This window comes from Phacochoerus africanus, chromosome X (assembly GCF_016906955.1).
Source record: "Phacochoerus africanus isolate WHEZ1 chromosome X, ROS_Pafr_v1, whole genome shotgun sequence".
Taxonomy (NCBI): domain Eukaryota; kingdom Metazoa; phylum Chordata; class Mammalia; order Artiodactyla; family Suidae; genus Phacochoerus; species Phacochoerus africanus.
In genome coordinates this window covers 72983172-72997250 of record NC_062560.1, presented here as the reverse complement: position 1 = coordinate 72997250, position 14079 = coordinate 72983172, and the positions used below count along the sequence as shown (strand labels likewise).

At 34.5% G+C, this 14079-nt stretch overlaps 1 protein-coding gene across 2 annotated transcripts in view; it reads left to right on the top strand.

Annotated features, from left to right (window-relative positions):
• The window catches only part of CHM (CHM Rab escort protein), a 187494-nt gene that overhangs the window by 15876 nt on the left and 157539 nt on the right, over positions 1-14079 (top strand). For both annotated transcript variants that reach the window (XM_047764611.1, XM_047764610.1), the window contains exon 2: positions 11279-11345. In XM_047764611.1, the coding sequence (XP_047620567.1) occupies positions 11279-11345 (67 nt within the window). The remainder of the gene's footprint in view (positions 1-11278; positions 11346-14079) is intronic.

Here is a 14079-nt window from a genome sequence, read left to right as displayed (position 1 = left end):
CCACTGCAGGTCATGGCAATACCAGATCCTTAACTCACTGCATGAGGCCAGGGATTGAACCTGCGTCCTCATGAATACTACTTGGGTTCATTACCTCTGAGCCACAATAGGAACTCCCTGTATACATATATGTATTTATTTATATCAGTGAATAGTAACAAAGTAAATTGCATGTATATATGAACCACCTTAAGAAAAAGAATATTACCAGAACCTTAGGGGCTTCTTCTGTGCACCACCATTTATCACACCTTCCTTTCCCACGACTTCAACCATTAATTGTTCCCTTTTTTTTAATTAAAAAAATTTTATTTTTTGGCCACTCCCATGGTATGTGGAAGTTCCCGAGCCAGGGATTAAACATGCACCACAGCAGTGACCTGAGCTGCTGCAGTGACAACACCACATCCTTAACTGTGCCACAAGGGAACTCAGTTATTCCTTTTTTATCACAGGTATATATCACTAAACCATATGTTGTTAGTTTTACCTGTTTTTGACCTTTGTCTGACTTTTAGATTTCTACTGTATATATTCTTTCCGTGACTTGCTTTCCTTGATCAGTGTTATACTTGTGAGAGTTATCTCTGCAGATGCATATGGTTGTAATTATCCCGCACACTCACATGCACACTCACACACACACTGCAATTATATAGTATTCTAGCCTTGCAAATCTTCAGTAGGTTATGCATATTCACCAAAATAACTGAATTTATTTGCCTTTTGGTTTTTAGCATTTCAAGCCCCTGCCTTTCATATATATGTGTGTATATATCTATATATGTGTGTGTGTGTGTATATATATATATATATATATATGAAATATATACTGTCATAAACACACATTCATGACAAAATAAGATCATTAAATGGAGTTCCTGTTGTGGTGCAGTAGAAACAAATCTGACTAGTATCCCTGAGGATGCAGGTTCGATTCGTGGCCTTGTTCAGTGTATCAGGGATCTTGCGTTGCCATGAGCCGTGGTGTAGGTCGCAGATGTGGCTCAAATCCTGTATTGCTGTGGCTGTGGCATAGGCCAGCAGCTGTAGCTCTGATTCGACCCCTAGCCTGGGAACTTCCATATGCCTCGGGCATGGCCCTAAAAAAAGCAAAAAAAGATCATTGAATACATATCATTCTGCAGCTTTTTCAGTCAGTAATTGTCACCTCTCTTTCCTGTACAGTTTTGCATCATCTAGTACACAGACCTTGTTTAACTTTCCACATTTTCCCATCCCAAAGTACACTTTACAGCTGATATATACAAACTTATACCCAATTCATTATTATGTATTGCTTCTGGATGTTATGTCATGTAAGGCTGTTTTGTTCTAGGTTAGTGTTTTGTTTGTTTTTAATGATGACTGAGATGTTGAAGAGAGACTAGGCCAGTGATCCTCTGGAACTTTCTACCTTTTATTTATTTATTTTTTTGTCTTTTCAGGCCACACCTGCAGCATAGGGAGGTTCCCAGGCTAGGGGTTGAATCACAGCTGTAGCTGCAGCTGCTGGCCTACGGCACAGCCACAGCAATGCCAGATCTGAGCCGTGTCTGACCTACGCCACAGCTCATGACAATGCTGGATCCTTAACGCACTGAGCGAGGTTAGGCATTGAACCTGCATCCTCATGGATACTAGTCAGATTTGTTTCTGCTGAGCCATGATTGGAACTCCAGAATTTTCTATCTTTTGGCTGCTTTTGTCCTTGTAGTAACATTTACTTTGTTCCTCTAGACTGTGATTTTCCTTTAAACTGAAAATTATATCTAAAGGCTTGGTGGATTCAAGGTTAACATTTTTGGCCAGAATATCTTTGGTGATATGAATGTCATGTTGGATATCATACCAGACACACAAATATCTGGTTGATCTACCGTAAGTGATGTTTAAGACTGACTCAGGATTAGGATGACAATCTGATGCCCCCATTGTATGGATAAATTTTTCCCCTATGTATTGAAAATAATCTGTATATTGCCAATTTGGCATTACATAAGCATTCACTTTGATACCAGCTAGTCACAGCATTGTTTTAATATCTGTAGTAATCCTCATATAAATTATTTTCATTAGGGATTTCAAAATGATGTTTTTCCCCCCTTGTTCTTTGATTCTCTTTCATTTAATAGCTGCCACTGAATGCCAGTTTCTTTTTCTTTTTTTTTTTCTTTTTCTTTTCTTTTCAATGGCCTCACCTGCATCATATGAAAGTTCCCAGGCCAGGGATTGAATCTGAGCCACAGCTGTGACCTACACCGCAGCTGTGGCAAAGTTGGATACTTTTAACCCACTGTTCAGGGCTGGGGATTGAACATGTGCCTCTACAGTGACCCATGCCACAGGAACTCCTAAGAAATTCTTCGTGCAATAAAATTGTAATTTTCATTAGATAGAGTTTTATCCTTTAATTTAATAAACTCAGTGTAATCATTGTTCAGCATTTTAATAAGCAAGATAAAATAATTATCCTCAATGTTTTCTCAGTTATTCTTGTAAATACATAATGAGTCTGCATTTACAATTTAATCTGAAGTGTTTTACCTTAAGGAATGTAACACAGTTAAAAAGAACAAATTCACAGGGCCGTTCAAATTTAGTTTATGAGGCTCATAAGTTTTTTTTCCTCTGTTTTTTTAAAAAATGGGTTTTTTGATAGAACTTCATATAAGGGAGGAAGATTATTTGTTGTATTGTGTAATTATATAACATTCTTGTAATGAGTACAGTGTCTTTCATCATATATTTCAGTCTCATAGCTTTATAAGTAATACAATAAAGGTCATTTTTCTTCTGAGGCACATAAGTAAAATATGTTCTGAATGAAGAAGCTTTATTTTCCTCATTACAAGTTAAATATTATTAAGGAGACCTTATTTTCCTCATCACAAGTTAAATATTGTTATTAAGTTTGAAGAGAGTTCAGCTCGGATCCTTTGCTGTGAAAAGATCATTTTGGTCACTTAAATTGATACAATAGAAATATTAGTCTTAAGAAAATTAAGTAAAAATTAATTGTGGCAGAATCTGCTTATTTTATTTCCTGGCATGGAATAGGTCTTTGGCAAATATTTATATTACTTAATAAAACTTTCATTAAGAGATTTGAGTTGATACAATTTTCTCGGTTTAGATAAAAACCAAAATACTAAATCTCTGTTTTCCAAGGGATTATTTTATTAGGTAGACTCAGCCTTTCATTAGCTCTCTAAAATTTAGTATTAAATTTTATTATTTAAACTTTTTCATTTTGGACATCTTCAAACATAAAAAATAGAATAAAATAACTCCTCATATACCAGTCTCCTAGTTTCAACAGTTATCACTTTATGGCCTATTTCTTTTTCTCTATACCCTCTACCTTCTCATTTTACTGTCCAACCCTGCTTTATTTTTAAGCAAATCTTGGATATCATTCCGTCTATAAATATTTCAATATATAGTTAAAAGTTGAGGGCTCTCCTTTTTGAAACCTGACTACAGTACTTTCATGCCATTGTTTGCATTTTCAGTTTTTCCCTAGGCATTTATCCATTGTATTTCTTTGCTCTAGAACTCCTTTTAGTTTAGTTTTCATTTCTGAAATGATTTTTTAAATTTCTTTTTGACTCATCTCACTCTTTTCAAATGTTCTTATTATCTAATCACCACAATTTTGGTATTTCTCATTCTTATTTATATTGTTCTTTCAGAGCATCTATTATTTTCTTGATTTCTTTTAGCTTGTATTATCATAGTTAGGTTATAGTTTTCATCTAATTTGCAGGCATGTTTTTCTGGGATGCTTTCATTATCTGTTGGGGGGTATCTTATTTCTATTCTCTTTTTATGTATGTATTTTTTTACTGTACATTGAGTGGGATTCAACCAAGATCCTTTTGTGTTGCTCATTTTTAAGTGGGAAAAGTTTTCCATGTGTTTTTAATAAGGAGCATAGCTTAGGACAGCTTTTATAGGATAGAAGTTATTCACTTCTGCTTTTCAGGATAGATCATTCCTGTGTTTTCACTAAGTAATCAAAAATATAGCCTGAGGAGTTCCTGTTGTGGTGCAGAGGAAATGAATCCGACTAGGAACCATGAGGTTGTGGGTTCTATCCCTGGCCTCGCTCAGTGGGTTAACGATCCGGCGTTGCTGTGAGCTGTGGTGTAGGTCACAGACGCAGCTGGGATCCCGTGTTGCTGTGGCTGTGGAGTAGGCCAGCAGCTACAGCTCCAATTGGACCCCTAGCCTGGGAACCTCCATATGCCGTGGGTGTGGCCCTAAAAAAGCAAAACAAAAAAATAAATAAATAAAAATTTATATATATGGCCTGAGATCTGATGGCTGTTTTACCCCCCCCCCTCTTAATTTTGTATGGATCTTATCTTTCTTTTGCCTCTATTTTCTCCTGTTCTGAATTTAGATTAGATTCTGAATAGCTACTCCTCAGTGCAGGGATTTGTCCAGAAGGACAGCTTACTTACTGGTTTCCTATGTTCATAGGGCCCACCTCCAGCCCCACTCCCTCACCACTCTAGAACTCCCAAGGGTTCCTTTGCACTCATCCAAAGGTTGCACCTTGCAAAGTCTGCCCCCACTTTCTGTTACTATTCTCAGAATGGCCTTCCAAGCTTCCAGTGAATGCCAAATTGCAATTTTGGGGTTCCCTGGCTCTCAGAGTGCTGTCACAGGTTGCTTTGTCTTCCCCTCATTTCCTCTTGGACAGTTTCCAATGCCATGTATTTCTTAGAGCTATTGAAGGTTTGTAATGATCACTTGTGTTTTGGAGTTCATCATTTGGTATTTGTCACCTAGCTTTGTTGTAGATGTCATCCCTTGGATATTTGATTTTGGTATCCTGGTTCCACTGTCTGTTTTTATGGTGGTCTCTGGGGAGATTCAGCAGCTTTGCTGCTAATACCATCTTCCAAGAATTCTGTAGTTATTCTTAAGGTCAAGTCATTTGCATCAGAACAGAGGCCAAGTTGTTGATCTATCACTCATATTCACATTTGAGAACTTGCAACAAACCTTATGGGTCATTTATTTCAAGCTCTTCATTTTATCTATAAGGATTTTCTCTATAAGAAAGCTGAATTCCTGAGAGGTTAAGTGACTTTTCACCTATTTAGTATAAACCTGAGAACAAGAATCCAGTTTTCCTAATATTGAAGTGCTTATTAGATGCTCCTAAAAGTTTATACTTAATTGAATTTTTAAAAATCACCATAAATTTTGTGAGTTAATATTTTAATGGTAGTATATTTATCTAAAGTTCTAAAAATTATGTAGGTACATTAATAACAGTATTTTCTCCCATAAGGAAGAAATCCGTACATATCAAATTACCACATTTAGTGTTCATTATTTTGTGTGGGTTAAAGTGAATTATGGTAATTGTCAATTTAAAAACAATATTTTTATCAATACTTCTTGGAATTTCCCTAAGCTCCTTCACTGGCAGTTTTTTTTTTTTTCCTTCTTTTTAAGGTAATTGCTAAATAGTAAAAAACTTAGAATTTAAAATAAGTAATAGAACTACTTGAAGCTGGGTTAAAATTTAATTTCTGCCTAATTTTGTGATGTCATTTTTCTTTTTGAGTGGCTGTGACATGAATTAAGTGGGTAGTTTTACCTTAGCATTACTCACTCCAGTCAGTTTTGTACCTAATACTGTTTATCCTTTGTTTACGATGGTGTAGAAGGTCTGTGAATAGGATTGTTTAAGTAGTAAAGGATGAGGCTTTGTAAAAGCTTGTCATACTCACAAGTGTTTCTTTGCCAGTAATTCTATTTTTTTTCCTAAAAAAGAAGTTATTCTTTACAAAAAACAGTCACAGAAAGTTTTCTAGATCTGTGTAGTTTTCCTTTCCATTCTGGTCTTCACTAGTTACAAATAACACATGAAATGACTTTCAAGGTAGAAAGCAGGGATCTATTTTGAAATGTTCTATAAAATGAAGAGTGACTTATGGTTTCATACGATTTGGGCTGAAAGCACTTGGGCTTTGCCAGGTCATCAAAGTCCTGTCAGGGGAATCGATTATTTATTGTTCGATATGCTGGGAGTGGTGTAAGTACTTTATTTTATGTTTATCTTATGTAAGTATAGTGTTGGGAAAAATCAATTCCAGATACTTATACAATTTTAAGAATAGATTATAGCAAACTAACCTAAATATTATAGTTGTAAATGATGAGGCTCAACATTAAGAATTTGGATTAAAAGGGAATTTTGAACAATGAACAAATAATTTCATTCCTATAAAATATTTTAGATAAGTTTCTTGAAAATACTAATTTCCAATACCTTTTTGGGCCTGATTTTAGGTTAGATCCATTTGATAGTGAAACATCTCTATTTTATCTAGACAGGTTTGGAAAATTATAGAAAGCTGGGACCACACATGTTTGTTATATGATCATGTAACATTCCATAAGCTTCTAATATATTTTTTAGCTGCCAACTTTATAACAGAACCTCAAATGAGAAGGACATGTTGTAACAAAACCTCAATTTCCCCTGTTTGAAATGCTAATATAATACCTAATATTTGCCTGTGTTTGATAAAAATGACTTGCCAGTAAAAGTTGTTCTTGCATCAGAATTATATGTTTTTCCTATAATCTTTTGGCATAGTTCTTTGATATAACCTCACTAATGAATTTAATAATCATATTTAATAATATGAAATATTTAAATGATATTAAGTGTTTGATGAACTTCTATAGCATTACATGTAGAAAAGACCTATATTATATGTGTAGGAAATGGTATTGGACTTCTTTTTAAAAAACTTAACTTGTTACACTTTTGAGGATAACTTAAGTAAATAGTAAACAAATGATAGTTTTTTTCCTCATCTAATGACTTAAGTATAACTTCATATAACTTCAGATATGTTATTGAAGGGGTAGGAAGAGAGGGCTGAGGACCAGTATTTATTGAATGTCAGTGACCTGCTAGGAGATCCGGTATAAGGTGTTTTATATTATTTTTTACCTGTTTCTCCATTTATCCCTGTGAGATATATTATTATCCCCATATTACAGTTGAAAACATTGTACTTGTATATTTGTAGTCAGATTTTTTATAGTGTGTTTCCAGTGTAATGTGTGATTTGATCTTGATCCAGGTTATCTTTTTCTAACTTGTCTGGCTTTCCCTTGTGGGAGAGACTATATAATTCATTGTAAGCCTATTTATATTTCATATAAATGCCTCACAAGGATGTCGTGTGAATTTCACTAAAGATTCAGAAGTTTACTTTTTATGGTGCCAAATGTTAAAAAAAGGCTTTATTATGAACTTAGTCAAGGGCTTAAAAGATATTAAAAATTGAGCTTATAAATATTAATTTAAACAAAACAAGCAATTCTTTTACTTATTTTGCTCCAATTGCCCTCCTAGCCTGGGAACTTCCATTTGCCACAGATGCAGCCCTAGGGGGAAAAAAACCCTGTGAAATCTGAAGCACCAATTTCATACAAATTCATGCTATGGCTAGTTATTTTTCTGAAACACCAATTTGACAGTGTTTTAGCTCTAAGGCTAAAATCTTAGACTCCCTATTGCTTACAGGTTCAAGTTCATACTCCACAGTTTGTCTCCAACTACACTTTTTGGGTACTCTCTTCCTTCACCCTTTGTCAAGAATATTCCCTTCCATTTTCATTTTTACTTCCACCTTTTCCTTCTTCTACACTTTTCAGTTGCATTATTACAAATCTGAGACCCAGATAATTAATGTCTCCTGATCTTTGGAGCTTTTCATGACTGCCCTTACCAGAGGGAATGCTTCTTTCCTTTGTGTTCTTCTAACAGTTTTAATTACATTTATTATTATTATTTTTTTCTTTTTTGGCTGCACCCTCAGTGTATGGAAGTTCCCGGGCCAAGGACTGAATCTGAGCTGCAGCTGTGGCAATGCTAGATCTTTTAACCCGCTGCACTGGGCCAGGGATCAAACCCACCCTTAGCAGTGACCTGAGCCATTGCACTTGGCTTCTTAACTCACTGTGCCTACATCCTGCATTTATACTTTAATCCCTTTAATTTCTTGGTTTTTTTTTTTTTTTTTTTTTTGGCTGTGATGTGCAGGGCTCTTTTAGGCTAGGCTTTGCCTTTGCCTTTTTTTTTTTTTTTTTTTCTCACTATCTCTCTCTCCTTCTTCCCTTTCCGCATTATTTGTCTCTTTCTCCTTTTCTTTCCTGAAACAAATATTTATAGATAATCTAATATGTGCCTCCTCTGTTCAAGGTACTTGGTGTTTATTGAATGGCTGAGAAGAAATATGAAATCCTGGCAAGGAAGACATTATTAACTGTATTATTAGTTTGTTGTTTTAATCATTCTAAGCGTGAAGATAATAACCCCTTGCCATTTAACATAGGAATAGCCTATCAATTTCACAAACTTGTGGGGATATCTGGAGAGAAGTATTAAGAGTATTAAGGGAAAATACAAATGAAAGTCATTTTGACTTTTTGTAATTTGGATTCAAATCATGTTCAGTATTGAAATCTGTCTTTGTCTTTACTTTGTCAGCAGAGACATGAGTTCTGGTAGTGCTGATCACTGTGGGAATAACCACATGCCTATTTGCCTATCCAAAGTAATAGCTAATTTGAGCCAAAGAGAGGAGAGTAATTTTGTTGTTGGAGTTGGCATCTAGTAAAAATGGGTGTATGTTTGGAGTAGTACTTAGATGAAAGTGTAGTGCTTTTAAAATATCTCTTTAAGGAAAATAAAAGTAGATACTCTTTATAGAGCAAGTACCCTCTGCCAACAATTGACAATCCTGTTGGGGTAGATGGTGGTATTTCCACTGATGAATGAAGAAACAAAGGCTAAGAGAAATCAAGTGACTTGCCTGAGGTTGCACAGCTACTTGAGCAGCAAAACTAAAATCCAAACCTAGCTCTGACTGAGACCATGCCTATTTCATTACTTTGCTATCCTGCCCTTAAATCTTCATTCTCAGACTCGTGTTCAAGTTGAAAAGAGTGAATTTACTATGGTAATTTGAATTTACTGAATTACTTGATCTTTGGCAAGTTATTTAACCTTTCTTATTCCATTTTTTCACTTGGATAGTCCTGTCTATCTTCCAGGTTATAATGAGGATTGAACGAGATGATGTATATATGAAAATACATTATGAATCATTAAGCCCTATACTAATGTTTGGTGGTGTCTTATTAATGCTGTCATTATATACTTTACTATGCTAATTCTGCTTCCTGAATTTCTTTCCTATTGTCCTTTTTAACTAGCTGTTCCTCAACGTATCCTGCAGGTGTGGCAATGCCAGATGTTTAACCCACTGTGCTGGGCCTGGGATGGAACCTGCGTCCCAGGGCTCCAGAGATGCTGCTGACCCCACTGAAACACAGTGGGAACCCTTGCTTAGAAGCTTTTAATGTACTGTAGTGACTGGATTTCATTAATAAGAAAAGTTATCTTTTTATTTTATTTTATTTTACCTTATTTTATTATTTTTTGCTTTTTAGGGCCACTTATGTAGCATATGGAAGTTCCCAGGCTAGGGGTCAAATTGGAGCTGCTGCTGCCAGCCTATGTCACACAGCTGCGTCTGTGACCTATACCACAACTAACAGCAATGCTGGATCCTTTATCCACCGAGCGAGGCCAGGGCTCGAACCCTTGTCCTCATGGATACCAATTGGGTTTGTTACTACTGAGCCACAACAGGAACTCCTATTTTTTTAGATATGCGAAGTTCAGATAGTCTTCAGATAAAAGAATTAGAACAATACAATTTTAATCATTTGAAGAACTAAGTATGCTTTACTATTTAAAACGTTTCTTCCTTCTTTCTGTTTCCTTCTACACCATGAACTCACTTTTTTTTCCTTTGAATTATATCCAGAGTTAAGGTTGAAACTTTATGATGGCTTATTTCCAATAATTGATATTTAATGGCTGTGTCCAGTACATTTGGTCAGAGATTCTTTTATTTGTTTGTTGTTTTTGGCCATGCCTGCTGCATGTGGAAGTTCCCAGGTCAGGGATTGAACCCACGCCAGAGTAGCAATCTGAGCTGCTGCAGTGACAACTCCAGATCTTTAACCCACTGTGCCAGCAGAGAACTCCCCAGAACTTCTTTTTTTAATCAAACATTTTATACCTAGAGTGTTCATCACTTGAAAACTCTAGTTCTTCCATGAATGCAGCTGGAGCTTTTGTTTAATGTAGTTTTTAACTAGAGATTGGCTATGTCAGTTGCTTCCATATGCATATCACTTTTTACATAAAGAAGATAACTCTTGAAATCCTTGATGCTTAGTGTGTAGTTTAAAACCTTGCCAAAAGAATTTTTTTGTACTAGGTACAATGCAAGTGGATTGGGGTTTCTCGTTGTAGTGAAACAGTCAGTAGCAGCATTATAGTATTACACTAAACTTTCAAAATATGCTTTGTTCATCTGACTGATATAAAAGATTTAATAGCCTCTGTTGAAATGGTAGATCTTATGATAATATGCTTTAGAAGACTCTTGAATTTACAATAGAGGGTATTAACTAGCTGATGTAGTAGAACACCTAAATTTTTTTAAAATTATAAAATCATTATCTTTTGTAATTTTTTTGGTACTGGTAGTAATATAGACTTTTAATGATAAACTTTATAGTGTAGTTTAATTTGATTTCAAAACAGTAATGTCCTTATGAAACTGCTATATTAACTAGAAGTAAAGTGATATATCATGTGAATGGCCTCTTTTTAAATTAACCTATTGCTTAAAATTAAAAATATATGCCATTTCCCCTAAGAGGCACTGTGGCTTTGGAGTTAAAGTTGGGTTCAAATTTCAACTCTGGAACTTAAAGCCTTGGTCAGCAATTTAGCCTATTTGCATCCCAGTTTCTTCTTCATCTCTAAAATGTATACGCAGATCCTTCTCTTTCAGTGCACTTGGGAGACTTAGATGAGCTAGTGTGTGAACATAGTTTCTAAATAGCAAAGTGCTCTATGAACAATATTTTGAAAGTTTTTCATTTATGGTAATTGGCAGATAAAAAAGATTTAAGTACTTGACTTTTAAAAAACTTTCTCTTCCACATAAAGTTTCAATATTAGTAGTGTATGTTTAAGAAATATCATTCAACAGTATAATATAAACTTTATAATTTTGAATACAAGGATTAGTTTCTTTTGTTAAACTCTTCTACACAGCAGTAACATTTGAACATTGAAATGAATTGAATATTTTTGTATTTTATATATACATTTCTGCATTCTAAATGATATAGATGTGTGTTTTTATAGGTTTGCCTGAATCCATCATTGCAGCTGCATGTTCAAGAAGTGGCCAGAGGGTTCTGCATGTTGATTCGTAAGTTTATCAATGATAGCATTTAATACTTAAATATATCTATACAAAAGTAAAATTTAAATATACTGTCCTATATAAACTTTTTAAGTTAGAAAAATTATTGGAATTTTTAAATTTTCAACAAAAATATGTAAAATATATAATGTACAGGTTTTACTATTATACTCTGTGAAATAGTGGTCTGTTTCCTTTGAGGAAAAACCAGATGTACTATTTATTTTATTTTTCACATGAGTGATTTTGTTTTTTAAATGGTGAATAATTCTCCAAGAGGCTTGGAAACCTCAGACCTGCCCTTTTAATTATATATGTGTGGAGTATATAAAATCTGTGTATGCTATTGTATTTTAGGCTTTGCATTTGATTGTTGAAAAAAAATCAGCTAATAGATTTAGAGTATGTGGTTTTCTTAAAATTCATTAAAATTTAAACTAAAAGAAAAATCTTAACTAAGAGAAATATCTAGAATTTTGTTTTCCTCCTTTCCCCTTAAATGTGACAATAAAAAGGAAGTTAATGGAAAGTTAAAGAGAAAGCATAAATCTTTCCATTCCTGCTTCCTGAAATAAACCCTTATTTTCCACCTATCTATTTAGTGCTTTTGACTGTTGTATTTTGGCACTTTAATTGCTCATTAAATAGGAATAGAAAAGAATCAGGAAGAAATGACTTTATATTTTCTGGTTGATATTAACTGCAATGTTTTTCAGAATGCCAGAATACAAAGATTGACTGGATTTGTTATAGTCTATAGTGCCTTCTCATATATTATCCCATTGTAAGTAGGAATCCAAAAAGCGGTATTAGTTCATTTACATTTAACCATTTGTAAATTTATTTATAACTCCTGAATTATTGGATGAAATGTCTAAATTAGATTAGCTTCTGTTTTCAAACAAGTCCTGCCCTTGGAATTGTCTTTCACTATTGTGTGTTTAACTGCTGTGTTAATGTCTTAATTCAGTCTTTTTGACATATGGGTTCATATGCTTAAAAATCTGCCATCTCAAAAGCTGAGGTACTGGGGTAGTGTGTTTTGAAAGGCTTAATAAAATCATAAATTCCAATTTATTTATGGTAACATCCTTAAATTGAAAGTAAAATCTTAAATTTGCTGAAGTTATTTGCTATGCTTACACTGTAAGCCACTTTCTATATCAATTTCTTTACACACGTTATATAATTTTTCCATCACAGCCAAGTAGGTAGTGTTATCCTAATTTAACAAATGGGGGATTCAAGGCATAGAGAGGTTAATTTTTCTAACTTTATTCAGCTAGTGTGTGTCTAACTTTAAATTCAAATTTATTTTGTTTTCTTATTCTAAAATCTGAGGTCTTCTCAGAATTAAGAATATTTTGTAAGTCGTGTAGGGTTTATTGATATTCCAAAATAATTTTTCCCCAAATAAATTTTGATTAGGAATATAAAAAACCAAATCTAATTTTGATAAACAGTGGATCAATTAGAAACACTTGATAATGTAGTGCCTTAAGAACTTATACCTTAATAAATAGTATTTCAAAGCGGCAAAGCTTTTTTCTTCTATTTCAGATCCTTAGGCTTGGTAGCTGTTGAAAGCTTTGAAGCATCTAGCTATTGATTTATAGGTTGTTGTCCTGCTCTGGGCCAGGTGTAAATACTTTTTCATTTTTATTCATTTTAGCATTTACGATTCCTCATAATTAGATTCAGTCTTCTCTACCCTTTGATTTCTGCTTTACATTTACAGTAGTACAATATATATCTGTTCCATGGACATACTTTCCCATGCTTTTTTTGTGTGTGTTTTTAGAGCCACACCAGCAGCATATGGAGGTTCCCAGGATAGGAATCCAATCGAAGCTGTAGCTGTCGGCCCTCGCCAGAGCCATAGCAATGTCAGATCTGAGCTGCATCTTCAACCTACACCACAGCTCACAGCAATGCCAGATCCTTAACCCCCTGAGCAAGGCCTGGAATCGAACCCACAACCTCATGGTTCCTAGTCAGATTCGTTTCTGCTGTGCCACGATGGGAACTCCCCATGCTTTTTTAAAAAATAACTTTGAAATTGTGGTGAAAAACACATAACATAAAATACACCATCTTAACTATTTCTAGGCATATATATAGTTCAGTAGTGTTAAGTATATTTATATCATTGTGTAGCAGATCTCTAGAACTCTTTTGATTTTGTAAAACTGAACCTCTGCCCATGAAACAATAACTTCCCCTTCCTCCTCCCCGCAGTCCTGGCAACCACCATTCTCCTTTCTGTCTCCATGAATTTTACTTCTCTAGATACTGGATATAATTGGAATCATACATTGTCTGTTTGTGATTGTTTTATTTCACTCTATATAATGTCCTTAAGTCTCATCCATTTTGTATCATGTGTCAGAATTTCTTTCCTTTTTAAGACTGAATAATATCCCATCATGTGTATATGTACCATATCCATTCACCTGTTGAGAAATATTTGGCTTGTTTCCACCTCTTGACTATAGTGAATAATACTGCTGTGAACATGGCTATGCAAATATATCTTCAAGATCCTGCTTTCAATTCTTTTGGATATATACCCAGCATTGGGATATAGTATTGGGATCACATAGTAATTTTGTGTTTAATTTTTTGAGGAACTGCCATACTATTTTCCATAGCAGCTCTACTTTTTACATTCCAACCAACTTCCCATGCTTTGGCTCCACTGGGGAGTTGTATATTGGCTTTTAAGCCAGAATGTCTAGGT